Raw genomic sequence first — 20,060 nt, forward strand, 5'->3', positions numbered from 1 at the left:
CTGACCTCCCCTCGTCTCCCCATGTGGAATCCGGGTGTCCATGCAATTCCTCCACACTCTAGAACCCTCGCTCTATGTTGCCCTGTCTGAAAGCTCTCCCCTGCAGAAATCCACTGGGCTCACCACATCAGCTCTTTCATGGCTTGGCTGGGAGCTCGGCTTCTGCGGCAGACCTTGCACCCAGTTCCACATTGCACCCTGCCCTCCTCCAGCCTCCGCCCAGCCTTCCAGTCCTTTTCTACTGCCCAGTTTTGCCTGTCAGCCATTCATCACCTTCTAACGTGCTTTGTCATTGGCTTATATATCATGTTCTTGTCTTTCCTGCTAGTATTCCGTTCCACAAGGGCCTGATTTGTGTACTGCTATGTCCCAATATCCAGAACAGACCCAGGCACACAGTAGGTACACATAAACCACTGTGGAACGTTGAATGGTGCTCTCTTACGCTGTCTATTCAGTGACTTACCCAGAATCACTCACAGGGGCACACTTGGTCCTGTTCCCAGTCTGCCCAAGCACAGGAGTAAAGAATGGTTTGCAGAAGGTTCGTGAGGCCCCTGCAGGAACATGGCACACCTTCTGGCTCTCAGGGATACACGTTCACTTGCTGCCACCCAGGATGGCACAGGAGAAGAATTTCACAAGCTCAGTACTATGTCCAGAAACAAAGAACGTAGTCCAGTGCGTCTGTGTTCCCAAGAAAATTGGAAGCCCCTTGGGTGGTAGGCCCAGCCCGCGGCTCTGCTTATTCATTTCCTGCGTCCTGCAGTATTGAACGAAATGCAGAGTCACCGTGATTCCTCATACAAAGCCATTGAGTTCAGTTGCAAGTGCAGACATGGGAAAACTGGTTTTTGAGAAATGAAGTCTTAGCTTGGATGTGGTGGCTGGATGGCATTTTATTATTCTGGAGAGATGGTGACTCACAGGGCAGGGAAGCATGGGGAGGAGAGAGTTTCAGATTGAGCATATAGGTCACTTAGAGGTCCCTCCTTGGGCTTTTCATGGTGTGTGTTTGGATTTTCTTGGCTTCTCATCAATCTTGTTTAGCTGCCTCACTGCTGCCTGCTTTCCTGTTCACAGCGGGGAAGTCTGCACATGAGCAGCAGAGCTGGCTGCTGCCCTGCGACTGTGTGCTCTGTGTCCTACCGTCAGCCAGGCCACTCTGGCAAAGCTGAGAGGGGTAGGACACAGCCTGCTTCTCACTGTAGATTGATCTGCCCCACGGTAACAAGCTGATGCATCCAGATGGCCAGCCCATTACATGTGGCCCAACCATGACTTCACTCTTTATGGTGTCATGTCACTGGCCGGAAGTGCCTGGGCAGCCCCAAACATCCTTCAGTCAAGATTTATAACCCAAGGTATCAACTTCTGTATCTTCCACTCCCAAGTATAGCACCCACACACCAGAGAAGAGTTCCTCTTAACTCGAACCACACACGTTGCTGTAATTCATCTCCTGGAAGGGACGTACGGCTGGAAGGAACACCAACAGCTCCTCTATAGTGACAATCAGGCTTTCCTCCCCACGGGGGACTGTTAGCCTGGGATGAAAGAGTTATGCCTTCTTTTCTTCATTTCCCCCATTAGTGTCATGCAAAAGTGTGTTATCCTAAATACATGGATGTAGGATGTTGTTCAAACATCTGCATAGTCTAATGTGTCCCTGCTGCTATGTCAGAGAGGTATTTGTGGCTCCCATATTGTTTAAAAGTCCACCACTTTCTCTATGGAAGGAGACCGCTCACTGGCGGAATGTCACACCCCTCCCATCAGGACAATGGTGATGTGCCTTCATCACGGCCGAAAATTGACTCTCAGAGAGTCACTCTCGTGACTCTGCAGAATGGGGAAGTGATGTGTGTTTGAGGCACAGAACAGTTACTTAAGTGGCTTCTGGGAGTTCAGGAGAGGTAACGACTCCAGACTCTCTTCACTGAAAGAATTTTGAAAACCTTCCTTACTCAGCAACTAGGAGCCCTTACGAGGCTGACCACTGGCACTTGTCATCCTTTACTGGCTGGAGGCTTCTGGTTCGAGAGGATGTTCATATGGGAACCTGCAGATTCCAAATCGTGTCCTCTACCAGGTGCTAAGATTTAGGACAAGCTCTGCGAGGTCACCCACCTTCCCGTCCTTTGTTTTCTTGAGCTACCAGTTTTGGAAGTACTTTGAATGGACCAAACCATGGTGCTTCTGCCTCAGTTGAAGGAAGGCTGTTGATAAGACTGAGAGGGTTACTATATAAGTTTAAAACATCCAGGGAGAAAAAGTGGAGACCTCTCTTATCAGGAAAATCAGTGACCATGGCAACGATCTGGCAGGTAAATGAGAATCAGGAAGTAATGAGAAAAAGTCCACTGTACACATGGTTCTATCACTTGTTGGGAAAATACCTGAGGCTTTTCTTCACTCATTGTTTCACTTTCTGGAAAACAATATCGTACTTGCACCCATTATGCACCCACACCACTTATCTGGAAATAAGTGGACAAGTAGAAGTAACACCAGGTCAGGCCACCAGTGAGCGTGCACTCTGATGGAGGGTGTGGGAGAGAAAGACACGAAGAACACTTCTCAATGTCATAAGTGCATTAAGTAAAATAACCTATATTTATTGAGCACTTCTATTCTGAGTCCTAAGCTAAAATGTTAACATGCAGCATTTCATTTAATCTTCACCATAAATTTCTGAAACTGGCATCATTACCATACGTGCTTTGCAGATGAGAATCTCAGTGGAGTGAAGCTTGTCCAACATCACATAGCTAGTGAGAGGCAAGGCTGAGACAAGCCAGGTCTGTATAACTCCAAAGCCCATCCCATCCTTGTTACCAGGATGCTATACTGCTTTTCATGTGATATGAAGTTATAAGTCAAATACTAGGTGGGCTTCTAGAGCGGGCAGCTACTTAGAGCAGTAGAGGAAGAGGAGCAGGCAAAACATTGAACCACTCTTTCATCCCATTTTCTTTCTTCTATTGACTTATTATTGACTTATTATTTATGCCTCATTTTTTAAGTCATTGCTTTTACATTAAAAATTAAAACTTTAATCAGAATCGACCTTCAGATAATATTCTGCCACATCATGTGTAGTGTAAGGAATTTCAACAGTTTCCTCCCTCCCATCTTTTGTGCTACTGTCCTGCATTTTATTTTCATATATGCTATAAACACATAGTGCATTGTTACTGTTTTTGCTTTAGATCAAAATTGCTCTTTTAGAGCAATCGAAAATAAGAAAAATTGTACTCATGTTTTTTCCATGTCTGATGCTCTGTTTCTTTGTGTATATCTAAGTTTCCAACCTATATCGTATTTCTCCTACCTAACAACTTCCTTGAACAAGTCTTGTGGTATAGGTCTATTGGCAATGAATTCTGTTAGTTTTGCTTGCCTGAGAAGGTATTTCTCTTTCATTTTTTTTAAAGATATTTTCACTGGGTATAGAATTCTTTATTGACAGCCCCCTCCCCAACCCTGTACTTTAAAAATGCCGTTCCATTATTTCTGGCTTACGCGGTTTTTGATGAAAGTCTTTGTAATTTTTACTTTTCCTCTTCTCTGTGCAGTGTTTTTTTGCTTGTTTGGTTTTGGTTTTTTGTGGTGGTCTTTTTTTTTTCTGCCTTCAAGATTTTATCTTCATCTTTTGTTTCCAGAAGTTGGATTGTGATGGGCCTAATTGTTGTAAGATTGGACGTTATTTGTTTCTTCATTTGCTTGCTTGGGTATTGATCCTCTAGGGTGTAAATCTGATCTTGAATCTGTGGCTTGGTGTCTGTCATTATTTTGGAACTTTCTTGGTCAGTATTTCTTCAAATGCTTCTTTTGGCCTGTTCTCCAAAGCATATTCAAAATATGCTTTAATTAGATTTTGTTCAGCAGCTCTTGGACACTCAGTAATGTTTCCTCTATTGAATTCACTCAATTTTATGTTTGTGTTTCAGTTTAGGTCATTTCTCTTGACCTATGTTCAAGTTCATTGGTTCTTTCTTCGACTGTATTAGTGTGATGAGCCTACGGAAAGCGTTCTATATCTGTTACTGTGCTTTGCATTTCTGTCATTTTCTTTTATTTCTCTTATAGTTTCCATCCATGTGCTGAGATTACCCATCTAATCTCCTGTATCATTGCCTTTTCCATTAGCGCCCTTACCATAGTTCCGACCTATATGTCATGCTCTGATTGTTAGTCTTGCTCTGATTGTTAGTTTGTCTTTTAGTATATTTTTCTTGCCTTTACACATGCTTCATCATTTTTGTTCAAAGCTAGACATCTTATAAAGGACCACAGATAATAAAGTAAAAAGATTTTATGCCTAGAGCATGCCTTTCCTTCTGCTAGATTTTTAATGCAGGCCGGAGAATGAGTTAATCCAGTTGGGAGGTTGGCCGGGTTGGCGTTTCTTGTTGCTGTGTTTACCTGCAGGCCACCACAGGCGTCAGAACTCCTGGAGGGAAACCCTGTGGTTAGGTTGGGAGTTGGTGGCCAGAGCTGTAGGTCTGCACCACACCTCAGTGTACCTCCCTGCTTGCTCTTGTGCTTTCATGTACCCCCCCATCAGTGTCTTAGGCCTTTACAGTGTCCCTTGGTCTCAGGGATGTGTCCTTCTGAGTTCTCTTATACCTCCCCCAGCCATAGCTGTGGGTCCAGCAGGAACCCCTGCCCCTTTCTCAGTAGTGGGGGTCTTTGTTGTTGTCGGTCCCTTCCCCCAGCTGCAGTGAGTTTTCACCAGTACCCTAAAGATGGCAGTGTTTATGACCTTTGCTCCACATACTAACAATGTGTTCCATAGGAGAGGTCAGAGAGAAGGCCCTGCAGTTTGGTGCCCTCCACAGGTCTGGTGCTTCCTTCCTTCCTTCCTTCAGGTCTGTACCACTTGATACACCTTCTCAGGGTTCCCTCCACTCTTTCCTGTGAGCATCTAGTGGAGTTTATGGAGAAAGAACCTCCAATATCTATGGCCCCAGGGGATTCACATTGTCCCACTAGCCCACTCTCCACTGTCACCAGGTCATCACCTCTTCTGTTCAAACTTTCTCTAGCAAGGTCTCATTGTATCTGCCCCAAGTGAGTCAGTACTTATTGTCTCCTCTCTCCCTGAAGGTGCCTGTCTCTCCTTAGACTGTGGGCTAGGCAGCTGCTCTACCATCCAATTCTCCAACAGGTTAAAAATAACAGTCATGAATTTGAAGTTTGGCTTTTTTTTCATTGTAAAGGTAGGAGGAATGCTCTTTTCAGCATTGTGTGTCCCAGAGAAGAAACCAGCAGCCCTTTGAACTACTTTTTAATTTTACATGAAACTTTGAGCAATTTGGGATATTACGCAGAACATTTTGACAGCAAGTGACAAACACTCAAAGTTGGAACTATATTGCTTTATGTTGGTAGTATGCCCAAGGGTGGACCTCATGTGAGACCTAGCCGTCCCCACAGCAAACATGGCAGCAGGCTCTGTCCTTTTGGACTCTCTCTCCTGCTTATTTACGCTCAATTCTGCTTGGTTTCACTCTCTGTTCACCTTTTCTCCATACAAGGAACAAGACTGGTGCCTGAAGCCCCACCTTCACACAGCAGCCCTAGTAGAAATAACATGTCTGTGCCCCAGAATTTTCTTCTGCACCAGTGATTGTGCACCAAGGGGCGTGTCAGACTGTGCGCACACGAGGGCTCAGGGGAGTGCCCTGTGTTAACAGCCTCTGTGCTGGCCTTGTACCACCTCTTAGATAAGTGTGTGACATTTGGTTTTAAATTAACTTTTACAGCCTAGATATCTCTCACTAGTTAGTGACCCAATAGATTGTCTAGCCACACGTGGAGTATTATGCAGCTAACTAGATGTGAGGTAGAGCAATTTATACCATGTGAAAGATGTCCATGGTATCTGAGGTAGAAAAGCCAAGTTTCACAACAGTGTGTACTTCTAATTCAGTTTTGAAACAGAGGACACACACACACACACACACACACACACACACACTGCATACGTTCATGTGCAGAAAATCCCAGGAAAGATACCTCCTCAACCAGGCTATTCACTGTGGCTGGTACTGGAAGTTCGGTCAGCATGAGGTGGGTAACAAGAACTTTCACTTTACAATTTATGCAATTCTGAACTATTTGGAATCTTAAAAGTGAGACTATAGACTATATTATTACATTTGTATTAAAAAACAAACAAATTTTGAAAGGTTAGTACTTAAATCAGAATGCTCTGGTTCTGATTTAAGTACATATAGAACACCACTGTATAAATCACCTTATCCCTCTGTGTACAAGATTGATGAAATGTTTTTACAGGTATAAAATCTCAGGAGAGAACATAAGTTAGACAGTTAGGAGATACGTGGGGGATGGGATGGACACGGGGACATTCACAAAAAGGTGAAGGAAAAGCTGCCTCATAGCTGCATATATTAGCATTGTTTGTTTCTCTTACTAAAATGCTACATGGGTGAAAGCAGCGTGTGTCTTTTATAGAAGACTTATGATCTTCGCCGTCGCACCTGTTTCCGAAAGGCAGCATATGCCACCAGTATGATTATAATAGACCTGCCTTAGAAAGGAAGCCTCCAAAACAGAATCCAGACGCTGTCTTTTCTTCACAGGGAAGAAAAGGCTAATAAAATCTAAGACAAAAGTGGGGAAATTGTATCATATAGAGAGTAGTGGGATGAAGGTAAACATAAGGAATTTAAAAGATTGAAAAATTGTAAAGGAAGGCAGAAAGCACTGTGTTTCCCCGAAAATAAAACCTAGCCGGACAATCAGCTCTAATGCGTCTTTTGGAGCAAAAATTAATATAAGACCCATCTTATATTGTATTATATAAGACCCGGTATTATATTATATTATATTATATTTATTATATTATATTATATTATATTATATTATATTATATTATATTATATTATATTATATTATATTATATTATATTATATTATATACCTGTTCTTATATTACAGTAAAATAAGACCGGGTCTTATATTAATTTTTGCTCTAAAGATGCATTAGAGCTGATTGTCCGGCTAGGTCTTATTTTCGGGGAAACAACACAGTATGCATAAACTGTATTAATCCTACCATGTCATTTCAAGGTCATTTTAGGCCGGATGCTTCAAGAACACCAGTTACTTTCATCGTCTCCTGTTTCTCCCATGTTGAGTCCACCCTTAGCTCCTTCTTCAGTGACTCACCTCCCCACACACCTGAGCCTGCACTCCTATTGTCCACCACAATGAGAAACACCCACAGACTCAGAATGACATTTAATTCCTAATTCTCTGGAGTCTCCACCAGACCTTTTAGATTTATGCATTTCTACCTCTTGGTAGATTATAACATTTTAATGTGCAATGTGACTTCATTTGCATTTATGGATACACTAATTAGCAGTTATGAAATACGAACCTAACTAATACTTTCTGTCATGTTCTCCTAGGGGTCTTTATTTTTCTGGCTGAGTAAGGTCAGCTAATCAGAGAATCAGGGCTGGTTGCATTTTCCTTTATTAGCTCCCATTCATTTGCCTAAGTAGCTCACCCCTGCTGGGCCTCTCACCCCTGCATTAGCCCTATTTCTCTTCTTAGTTACAATTTTCCAAACTGCACTTCACAGGTGATAAACTATTACCACGGTTCCTTTCACCTTCTTTAGATTTTAGTCTCCCTTAATAGTTCTGCTTTCACTTTTCTGCTGTAGGTTAATCAGATTCATCTTGGCTGATAACCTTTCACCTGAATAAGCCTGCTGTTTTGCATTTCACTATTAAGTATGGTGTTTACTGCAATGTAGCACTGCAGTAAACCTCCTTTACCAGGTTTAAGGTAAAGCTTTTATTACTAGTTTGCAGGAGATTCTTTTGAGTGAGTGTTAAATTTATTTTTCATAATTCTTCCAGCATCAATTTATTTTTTACTCTCTTCATTTTATGAATTATATTGACATTTCTCTAATATTAAACCATTTATGAAATGAACCAAATTCGATCATGGTGTATTTTATAGATTCATTTTGTACATATTTTGTCAAGGAGTTTTGCATTTATATTGATAGATGAGAACATCTACATTATCCTTTCTCATAACATTCTTGTTAATTTTTTGTGTTAAAAAATAGCCTCCCATTATAAACTGAAAATTTTCTACAATGCACATTTTAAGACTACATCTTTTTCTCTACAAATTGCTTTAGCTGAGCCACACAAGTTAAGACTGGTTCTAGTGTTTTTTCATTGTCATTCCACTTTAAATATTTTCAAATTTTTATTATCATTTATTCTTAGTTAATTCAGCGTTTGTTGTTATTATATCCAAATGCAAAGTTTGTGGTAGTTTTTTGCTATTGTTATTCTGCTATTTTTTTATTATTGGCTTCTAATTTAATTGCAAAGCAATTCGCATAATATAAGTTCTTAGCATTGGTCAAGACTTCCATTTGTAGTTTAGTAAATCAGCAATTCTTGTAAATGTACATATGCTTAAAAATTCTATTGTTTCTCTTGGGTGCCTGCAAAGTTCTAATACACATATCTCTTAGATAAAGCTTTTTAATTCTGTTGGTCAAATATTTTATACGCTTATTTATTTATTAAACTATCATTTCTAAGATATGTGTCTTAAAATCTCCCGCTGTGACTGTGGATTTTTTAATCTTACCTTGTAATTCTGTCCATTTTTACTTCAGAAGTTTAGAGGCTATGCAATTAAGTACACCATTCCAATTATTTTATCTTCCTAATTACGCTTCCCTTTGGTCATCAAGTGCCGCTTTTATCCTATTTATATCCTATTTATATCTATTTTGTCTAACATTAATATAAGTAAACAAGCCTTCTTTTGATTAGGGTTTACCTGATATGTTTTTTTATTCTCTTATCTAAAACTTTCGAAGTCATTTTAATATTTCTTATAAAAGTATCTAGCAAGATTTTTCTTCTTAAAAAAAGATTTTTCTTCTTAATACAGACTGAGAATCTCTCTATTTTAATAGGCAAGTTTTTTCTGTTTACGTTTACTGTAATTACTGATATGTTTTTTTCTATCACATTTTTTGCTTTATATTCATGATGCTTTATCTTTGTCAGCCTCACCCCTTCTGTTGAATGGAATGCACTTTCTTTGATCCCCCCTCTTTTTCTCTAGGCTTTGGAAATTGAATATTGTATTTCTAGTCTTTTTGAGCCATGAATCTCAGTGTATGGTTCATTCCGTCTTTGACATTTTCCTACTCCTCATATCACCATCTTTGCCTCAAAATATCTTCTAGACTTCCCCAATTCTTTTGTTCCCGGCTTTCACCCCACCTGAATTCATTAACCTGTTTCCCGCTGAGCCCCCAAATGTCTTCCCATCTTTTCTACCCCTTTCCCAGGTGCTCAGGACTCCCCACTGCTGAGTACCTCTGACTTTGAACTCAGTTCACCTTTAATTTGGGAGCCAGTTTCTGAGGCTCCTTCCAGTCTCACATGTCCCTTCAAGTTCAAACCTGGTCACGACAAGTTTTGTGTAAAGTTAACTGAAGTGCATTCTTTCTGCGATGAAGACTAGCTGAATCTGACAACAAAATGGAAAAAATAAAAATTGCAAGTGATAGAACTAATCTGGATGACTAGTAAAGCTGGAGCAGGAGAAAAGGTGGCGACTGGGGTTGGGAGGGAAAGTTCCTGTTTAAGCAAATGGAATAACATAGGTGCAGCTCCCTGAGATGTTATCCAACATAAGGACATTCAGTAAATGTTAAGTGATTTCACTGGGGGGAGGGAGTCCCCAGGGGAGAGATGGCGTATGTCTTATTTCAGATGGTATGAGTGAGGAAATGTGTTGGGTTCATCTGTATTTGGTGACTCTCTCTTAAGACGGTTTGTGGATTTACGCAGATTAGGTTTCCTAAAGTATAGCAGCATGTCTATGCATAATTGAAAAGATATTTCCTAAATAGGTCATTCGAAATGAGAGCATTTATGGTGTCTTTTTTTGGGGGGAAACAGTCAGAATTACTCCACTGTGACTTTCATACTCTTTTCATAGTGTTTTCATGGGAAAAGACCCAAATGATTTTGTTTTCTTTTTCGAGCCATACTTGAGTAACTTGTGAAGTTTATTATGCATTAATAGGGCTGAGATTTAAGATCTTGAAAGCAGAACTTTAGTGAGATAAGCTTCATCAAAACAGGAGCCTCACACTGTCTAAGGAGATGCAAGTTCAAAGCGACTCTAAATAGGATTTCTATTCAAAGTGCTTCAGTGCAGTGTCATGCTGCACGTGGCAGTGCTTACTAGAAAGAGGTTGGTGGTATTGTTTTCATTAATTCTTTTCTTAAATGTTTTATTTTATGCACAGTGGCCTAATGTGGCACCTGAAATGACTCTTCATAGACGCTTCATATTTAGGTTTCCTTTTGTGCTTAGACTTTACTTTTTGACGTTACAAATTTTTCATTCTTTCACCTGATGTCACCCTTGAAGAGAAGGACACAGTATTAAAAGGAAGCTATGAAGTTGGGTCTTTTTAACCTGGGTCACACCTTTAGGAATAAAGCATGTAACCTTATCAATCTCCTTGGAGCTGTACACGCAAGCAGCATGGTAATCCAGTCTTTGTGAGATCCACTTGAGTGTCTTCAGGCTGGTAGGGTGGTGTCGTATTTATTAATTGGGTGTGTGTACTGAAAAAGGCATTCCAGGACACATCAGAACCCCTCATCACTGTGCAGTGGAGAAGAGGTCCCTGAGAGTGGCTGCAGCCGGAATTGTCACATCCACACTAGTGACCCTGCCCCTTACTGTCAGCAGTCAGGCCTAGGTAGAGGACAGCTCTTTAGCTGCTGCATGTCAAGCAGGTTTTCCCGCTGCTGTCATTCACAAAGGCCCTTGGCCTCGAGGAGACACGTGGTAAGACTTGATGGTGGGAATATCACCAGATAGAAAATTGGGAACTTTGACTTCTGCTTTCACTTGGGCCTCCTCTGAAGGCTAAGAGGACCCGGACTTAGTAAGTTTTGGAGGGGGATCTAGAATTTCCTGATTGTGAGCTAAGTACATCCTCAAAATAAGACTTGTTCTGACATTTATTTATCACACTCTCCTATTGCACTAACAGTTGCCAGACACTGTTCTGTGTCCTAAGAAAGATGAAGTCGTTTAATCCTCAAACGACCCGTGAGGAGGTACTGTTATCATCCAAGATAGGTGTGAGCCGGGATTCAACCCCTGGCACCGTGCCCTCAAGCCATCATTGTTAAACATGGTGCTGTGTTGACATCTGACACAGTACGTGCTTTTCTGGTGGCTGTGGAGGAGCAATAAATTACTGTGTTGTGGGGGGATACTAAGTATATAAAGAGCTGGCTTCTTCCATGATGGAGAACAGCAGAGTCTATTCTATGAGCTGCGTATTGAAAATCTTTTACAAAGCTTGTGTTTTATTCTTCACAATGTTTGTGAAAACACCAAGGCATGGAAAGACATAGGAAGAGAGCGGAGATACCTGGGGCCTTGGTGGCAAGGTCTCTTGGTGTCTCTGATTACTGGTTTTGCTTATGTGTAAATACAAGTCGCTGTGCTAAGCAAAAAATAATTGTAATAGATTCATTTAATCACAATGTACAAAGTTTAACTTGTTAGAGCTTTCAACTTGCAAATGAGGCTTTCCCTGGGGCTGCCTGTCTGATTGTAGTTGCTATGCCTGACCTACTTATCAGCCTTTTCAAAAGGCGGCTTAAAAACCTCCCAGGATACAGTCATACCCTGAAAACCCAACAGGAGTTTCCTTTCCATAAGCCGTGGTTTATTTTCAGGGCATTGGAGGGGTTGTACATCACATAAGGTAATCCTGCAGTTTTTACCTAGGCATGAGTCACAAGGCTAATTCTTAATACATAGACTAAGAATTCTTAGTGGGGTGACTAGAAGTTTTCGAATCCAGAGGTGTTTTGTCTTAGAGAGTTTGATTAGGCATAAATGAGCAACTTAATGCGAGAGAACCCACTGCCGCTTCTCAGAACTTTTGCTTTGGGTGTAATCTAGACTCACGTGTTTGAATGTCCCCTCTTTTGTAATTAGAATGTTCCTCTTCTGGTTGGGTTAATGGTGGGGATGGAAGGAAATGATATTGGCCTTTAGAAGAAATCATATTTTTCTTTTTTTAGTATATGTGCTGCCGCAGCGAGCACGAGAAATCATAACTTAACAGAAGTGAGTCAAGCGTTTGAATCTGTGTTAGAACTGTCAATCTCTCAGTCTGTACAAGTCACCTATTGACTGGTAAAAAAAAAAAATATGGTGCTGGAGAGAAGACTGTTTTTTATGTGAACCTAAGAGATGTGACCTCAAGCTGACGTAACAGAGTAAACTGCTGTTCTCTCACTTGTCAGACTCTCCGAGACACTGGGAGCAGTGGAGTCCCATCCGGAATGGATTCAGGAAACTTAAACCAAACCAGGATTAAAACTGAGTGGCTTTTCTGAAAGAACTTGGCAGTTCGTTGAAATCAGCCCTCTGTAGTTGATGCAAGACAGAAAAAGAAAGTGGAAAGTTATTAGCATCTGTTTTTCTCCCAGAATTCATACACTTTTTCAGTTCGTTAAGTCCAATCATATCATCTCTCTCCTCCGTTTATCCCTTATTTTTCACCTTTCCTATGTTATTTCTTTCATGTCTTTCTTGCTCTCTCCTCTTCCCTTCCCTTCCCTTCCCTTCCCTTCCCTTCCCTTCTTCCCCCCCCTCCCCCTCCCCCCCTTCTCTCTGATTTGTCATTGCTAGATCTGTGACAAGAGTCCCTAGTGGACATATTTAGACCCTAGGGATTCTCCTACATAACCAGGTGCTTCCAACTCCTTAAGAACCCCATGTCTGCTGTGCCTTTGAGAAAACTCTTACCTTTGGTTCATCTTGTGTGGCCTGTCCAACAATTCCACTTTCAAGTTTTTCTCTAAAATCAGAATATCTATGAGAATATGATGCGACAAGAAAATTGACAGGAAGATTTGGAGAGGATTCTAATTAACCTCATTTTACCCCATCACACTTTCATGGGACAATTCAGAGTAACCTTATCTTTTGGTCCAAAATCACAAGGTTGGCCTTTCACTGTAGGGTTGAGTTGTCCTTGTTCCTTGAACCTTTCCTTAGTGGCCCTACTTCCCCAACCTTTGTCTTCTTTTCATTGTGGTCTTCTGATGTTCTATGTAACAAACACCTAATGAAGCCTAACTAAGAATTCTAGTTTTCCCCACTTTTTGCATCCACGGGATTGGTGGATGTATTTTATCGTCCTGTGTGCTAGCCAGTCTAGGAGCATTGCATTACAGATGGGGAGTGTACGTGGAGTTTGGGAGAACATCCTGGCAGGATCCTTACTGGCAGTATGTACAAGCAACAGTGGTACGCATCTGCATGTGGAATTCCTCAGGCGCTCCTTCCCACAAGACAGACGTCTACAGCCAGGGCATTCCACTCTTCTCCATGCCGCCTGGCACATTCCTATTCTGACTCTCCCCTAAGACCACTGAAAGCATTTGCCCTTCGTGTTCATCCACGGTCCCGTAAGGTCTCTTCCCCCCACCCCCTGCTTCTCCTCAGAACTCAGACTTCCCCATTCTGGCTTGTCTAACAAATGACAAGTTAACAAATGACATCCTATCCGGTGTCTCAAGTCCTTTGTACCTTGCAGCTCAATGCTGTGGAGCTATTTTCCCCAGCAAGGGCAGCTGAAGAGGTAATTTAATACACAGAACTTGAACGATGTCGATGGTGAGAGGTTTTTAATGAATTTCCCTCTAAGTGACCCAGAATGACGGAAGGAAGACCAAGCTGTGTGTTCCTCGGAGAAAGGCAGAGGTACCTATCCGTCTGGTGGCTGAAATAATCAGCCTGCTGCGATTAACCACACAAACTATTTTCTCACAGTCTTGCTGCTGTTTTAAAATATCCTTCCGCAGCCGCCTTACCGTATGGGACAAAGGAAGGTAAGAGCAAGAGGGCAAACAGGATGTTCACCGCCCCTTCCTAACGTAACAGGCTTTAAATGACCTTGACATCACTGCCACTGTGGCTGTCATCTCTGATGAATCTTTTTCTTCTTTTGCTTTCAGCTCAGGGACCTGCTTCTGAAGTTACAGTTCGTCATAACATATGTGGCTCCTTGGCAGATGGCTTGGGGTTCTTCATTCCACGTGTTTGCTCAGCTCTTTGCAATTCCTCGTATCCTTTCTGCTGTTGTTTTCGTCCCCATTTCACCGACGCAAGCTTTTCCTTGACCCCTGGCAATGAAAGGACTTTAAAGTCTTTATGATTATTTTTGAATGGGGGGCGGGGAGGCACTTTGGATTCCCTTTAGGCCATTTAGCCTTAAAAGATGGTTCTTAATTTGGAACTATGCCTGCTTCTTAATGCATATTCAGGAGTTATTTTATTTTTTGTGGTTCTTCCATTTCCCATGCCCAGACCTGCATTAAGACATCCTGTCTGTTTAAATGATATGGTTGACTTGTACAAAATAGTGCCAATTGGTTTGCTGTATTTAAACATTGTGGATAGGATTGGTGAATTCCTCACATTGTTACAGATTATATAACATTGTGTTATGGTATAGTTTGATTGTCATATACTTGAGTGATATTCAAAAACCCAAAATTAGATACAGATAGAATTACCCAAATATTTTTGAAGACTAAAAAAATAATTTGTGGTTTTGTTTTGTGGTTGCTATTAGCCAAGGAGCCTAGTTTTATCACTTGTAGTTTCATTTGGTTTCTTCGTATGTGTTTAAGTGTTGTGTCATGATAATTAGTTTTAATTTACTTCAAAACAAATTCGAGATGCTACTTCTGAAGATCAGTTTGATGCAGTAAAGTGTGTGTGTGCGCTTGTGCACATGCGTGTGCACGGCTGTATATGTGCATGTGTGTGGATGTGTGTTCATGCTTGTGTATGTTTGGGGAGGAGGGAGGGTATAGACTAGAAATCGTCTTGAAGAGAGAAATTAAACAAAAATATTCATGAGTCAGGCCTAAAATTTGCCCTCAGAGGTTTCCTTCCTCTGATTTTACACTTTCTAACTTGGTTTTCCCTGGGTATGTGTGGTTCAGGGCCTTCTGCACCGGCAGTGCTGGAGGAGTTTGCTAAATAAGCAGGTCCCTCAGCCCAGCAGATGCTTTGAAAATCACATTTCAGGGTCGGACTCTGGGATCACCCCACCTTCACGAACCTCCCTGCTGATCCGTATCCCCTAATGGGCGTGACCCCAGGTCTAGGCCCCGACATCCTAGGGCGTGTGCTGTGGGCTCCTTTTAAGAACTATTCAGTCTTTCATATGCAGTTTACGTAGGGCTCATTAGGACAGCCACAGGGAGTCTCTGGGATCTGAACTTTGTGTACAGGAATGGAAACATACTTGGGCTCATCATGAAGTGATAATATTCCAGATTTTAAAAAAAATAAAAATGTTCTCCATATTTATGTGTTAAAAAAAATTTAGGCATACCAAGAGCCTGCCGCACAATGTACATTGTTCAGTGTTCCTATTCTTAGACCCTCGCTGATATTTCTAGAGTATTTCAAGGTTATTTGGCAGAACAAGCTAAGAGAAAAACGTGGCGAAAGCGTGAGCTCCTGCACCACCCTTTCCCTTTAACTGCAGTCATTTTCTGTAATACAGTAATTTTAGCTTTTCTAAACAGGGTCCTTTAAAACAAAGAATGAGGCGATTTTTATTTATTTCTGAAGTGTGCCTAAGGTATTCTGTCCTGTCTAGAATTTGAAGCCAGTTTATTAAATGAAAATTATTAGATTGATGCAGATTTGCGGTTGAGGAGTTCCACTGAGAATTTCACACTTGAAGTTCTGATTCCCCGTTTTATCCAAACTTTGGCCGCAGATAGAGCGGTGGCACTGCTTGTGCCTGTTTACACCTTGTGAGGCGACTTCAGGGACGCTGATTTCCCCGGGTTGCTCCACAGCTGAAGGAAGGCCCGCCTGGCAGCCGTGACCCTCAGCTGCCTGACCTACGTGTGCGTGGAGTGCCCACATGCAAGCGTTATATCTGGCGCTTAATATCTCCTGCAAAGATCCACGCAGAATTAGCATCTCTCAGATTGCAGAGTGCGCATTCAATCTAAGGACTTCCACGAGGGGCACATTCATTCTCTGGAGAAATTGAACACATTTGAGGTGTAGATTCTCCTGGGTGTTTGGTAGGTCTGTTTTAGAACACGCAGCCAACCCTGTGCTTGGCTCCTCAAACTGTCTCTGTCGGTGACTTCCAGGTCCTCCCTTCTGCTAAGATAAGAGCCTTGAGAGTGACCATGGAGCCAGACTGCTGTGGCTGTGTGACAGCTGACGGGGCCCTCAGCTCCCCTCCGCCTTTCCCAAGGACACCTTCCCGTCCTTGAGCAGTTGTAAAGGTAGACACTTGCTATTTGGAGTCCAATATGCCATGCAGAATATAATGAGGTAGTGTAGGAAACTAGAGATATATATATATATATATCCTCCACCAAGGAAAGCTGTCAGGTACCTAACTGCCAGCCCTGGGTCTTAGTAATTTTGAAATATTAATTATTTATCACTGTATTAAGAAGCTGTGGGTTCCATCCTGGCATTGAGAGGGCACTAATTTGCTCCATTTTGGAATTGAATTAGCTTTCAGGCCAGCAGGGCGCTGTTTAGTAAATTGCTTTTTCCAGTACGAGCATGTTTTCTCCCTCGGTAGCCTCTGTTATTTTCTGAGCTTGTAACCCCCTGGGAAAGACCAGAATGTTCACCCTTTTAATATGTATAGAGATCATGCAAGACCATTGTCTTCAAATAATTAGACTCAGCCGGATTAGCTCTGTTAAATGTGTGTGTTGCAATAGCAGCTTTCTACTTGGTACACATCCTTTTGAGCTTCTGGTGATTGTTTGTTTTTAACTTAAAATATTGACATTGATGTTTTCATTTTACATGTACTCAGATGGAGAACTACAGAACAGTATAGAAGCTTTTAAAGGTGTCACCATTGACCTCTGCGGTTGACCCCTTGGCTCTCTCAGTTAGAAATAAAGATGGCTGCGTGTGCCTGCTGTCCAGGAGTTTCTTGGCAGGGCCTTGGCATCAGGGCACAGTCCTTCACATTTGTCCCAAGCGTGCTGTATTTCCTTATTGATCTTCCCTAAATAAAATGACCTCTGAAGCCATCTATTCACTCTTGCGCTACCTCTGACCTGTCTACCACCATGAACTTTATTTATAGGCTGGCACTGCCTCCCTCACTTACTCCTTAATTTCTGAATCATTGTTTCTGGCATTATGAAATGGACGACATAATCTTTGGGGAAATGTTTAGAATTGAAAAGCAGAGCAATGTCAGCCCCTCTAGCATCCCGCAAGCCCCACAGCGCCCTCTGTCATTGGTGGTGTGGCTGCACCCCTCTGCCCTCCTCCTACCCGGGACTCCCCTGTCACCCCACACTGCCTTCTCACATTTTTTCAGTACCTTTACTCAGTGACATCTCCCATGCAGTTCCCTTCTCTCCCAGTGACAAGGTGTAGTTAATTTGGTACGTCTTGTCACCCTGGGTATGTAGATATTTCCAGTTTGCAGATGAAGAGGAAACTGATGGGTGATAATGGATAACCCAGTAGCATACTGTTCTGTAGTTCTCCATTTAAACCTACGTCAAAATAAAAGGAATTGGATTTAAATGGTAACACGGTAGTGATCTTTTCAATACTCAGACAATTCAACACCAAAATGGATTATTAATGGAGGATGTGTCATGTCACTCCTGAAGGTCTTTAGAAGTAAATAGCAAGTAAGTAAATAAATAAATAAGAAGTCACAGTTACTCCTGAGGCAAAACTCTGAGCTTAAATCCCTGAAAATGTGAATGTAGACAGCACAAGGCTCACTCCCTGTCTTGTGCTTATTTGTAAGTGGGGCTCTAAAGATCCCCACATCCACTCCTCCCTTGTCCCATAACTTGAGCCAAGCCACTGATAATGTTGAAAGGCACTTTGGAGCCTGAGTTACTTCTCCTAGGTTCTGATTGTAATGAGACACAGATCCTCCTCACTGTGCCAGGCATTTCCTTCTTACTGTCTGCTGGAACTTTTTGAACAGGGGCTAAAGAAATAAGACCTCCATTTGTGCAGCAGTGAGAAAGAGGCACATGTCCCCTCCAGGTGGGAAGGGCAGCCTTGTAGTAGATCAGATCAGACCTGTAGTAAAACACTCCAAGCCCTCACCCCAGGGGACAAGCGACAATGTGCATTTGTAAGACTTGAGCAGTCTGGCCCCCACTGACCTCTGCCACCTCAATTCCCTCTTGCTCTTCCAACTGCATGGGTCCTGCCCACACCCCTGTACCAGTGATGTGGATGTGATTGACAGCTGGGAGAAGTTCTCTGATGATGGGGTGAGACAGTGGAGGGACCAGCCCTTCTGGGACCTCCCCCAGATTTCCAGAGACCAATTGGGATTAAGCGAAAAGTTACAGCAGTACTGTTTTTTTATATTGAACAATTATGTTTCTTATCAACTTGGGTGTGTAAAAGTGAGGTGTACCAATAAGTGAAAAACCCGTACAGAGTGCAAAAGAAGTGACGTGGCCCACAACTGCTGCGACTTCACGGGTATCTGTCTTTAGCTTAAAATCCAGACAGGACTTGAATTGAGCCTTTGGCGTTAATGTATAATAAAGCATATATATTTTTGAATAGTGGGAAAACATTCTTTGAGAAACAGACATGCGACTTTCCCAACAATGCTATTATTTATTTTAAAAAATATCATTTGATTTTGGTTATTTATAAAGCTACTTAGTACTTTAGTAAATGAACCACCATGTGTTTTGTTCAGCTAGTATGTCTTACTAAAAAGAAACTGTTATTTTTAAACCTGAGATACTAAATCTTTGCATGAAATATACAGAGACTGCTGGGATTTTTGAGTCATTTAATTTCATGGTGGTGAAATGATAACTCGCAGAATACTACTGAAAGTTTTATAGTTCCAAATATGTACATAGAGCAAGTATGTGCCCTTCTTTCTTTTCTTGATGAGAAAATGGCTTTAATGTAAACTAGTTAAAATCTTAAATGATATTTAGAAATAGAACAATAAAAAAAATTGTTTGCCTTAACTCAAAATTCTCAGATTCTGCCATGCTTTTCTTTCAGACATTTGTCACGTCAGTCTTTTCTACTCCATTGAGCCCATTTCTTGGGAGTGTCATTTTCATCACTTCGTATGTCAGGCCAGTGAAATTCTGGGAGAAAAACTACAAGTAAGGTCCTAAAATTGACGCAAACTGGCTCCGCTAAGACTTGTGTTTCAGGCTGCTCCTGACCTTCCTCTACACGAAGGTCCAGCCTTCTTGCTTCACTCTGCTGTGGGCTGGGTGGGGGGTAGAGTGTGTGTCCGGGTGCCTCCCAAGTTCATGGACTCAGCATAGGGGCTTCCGGGGTCTGGAAAAAACATGACTGATCACAGCTTTGCAATCAGGTACTAGCCCAGGTTTCACCAGTTGTGAAGCAACATGGGCTGTCACTGACGAATGCGAGCCATTGCTTTAAGAAAGGTGTAAGTCCATCGTCATGTCCTACGACATGCGGGGATGGCCCCTGGGTGGCATGTGTTCCCTCTGGGAGCACTCTAAATACAGTGTCCTGTACAAACGTACACACGTCACAGCTCAGCATAAAGGAGACCTCCAGTGTTTCCGAGCACCACTAACCTTGTAGAAGGCATGCACTCCTTTGTGACTGTTTGGACCGGTTGGCCATACATTTTCTCAAGCACAGTGATGGAGTAGGAGCAGTCATTTTTTAAGGGAAGGGGAGAAGAGAGGAATGATGGTTCACTAAGTGATTTTCAAGAACTCTTAATGGTGTGGGTGGGAAGGGTCTGGGAGCAGCAGGAGGAGGCGGAAAGCGCCTTGAGCGGCCTGGCCTCTCCTGGGGGCAGAGGAGTCGCTGTGTGGGCCGGGGGCAGGATCCCACTAAGATCTTCTTGGCCCTAATGCATTAGCCATACCTGTGCTGTGCCATATAAACCCGAATCCATCTTCATTT

The 20,060-nt window shown here is 42.1% G+C and overlaps 1 protein-coding gene across 2 annotated transcripts in view; it reads left to right on the forward strand.

Moving 5' to 3' along the window:
- PCNX2 (pecanex 2) overlaps positions 1–20,060 on the forward strand; it is a 223,058-nt gene that overhangs the window by 129,404 nt on the left and 73,594 nt on the right. For both annotated transcript variants that reach the window (XM_081038977.1, XM_081038978.1), the window contains 2 exons: positions 14,099–14,207; positions 19,144–19,273. In XM_081038977.1, the coding sequence (XP_080895103.1) occupies positions 14,099–14,207; positions 19,144–19,273 (239 nt within the window). The remainder of the gene's footprint in view (positions 1–14,098; positions 14,208–19,143; positions 19,274–20,060) is intronic.

The sequence above is a fragment of the Rhinolophus hipposideros genome, assembly GCF_964194185.1.
Source record: "Rhinolophus hipposideros genome assembly, chromosome: 26".
NCBI classification, from domain to species: Eukaryota; Metazoa; Chordata; class Mammalia; order Chiroptera; family Rhinolophidae; genus Rhinolophus; species Rhinolophus hipposideros.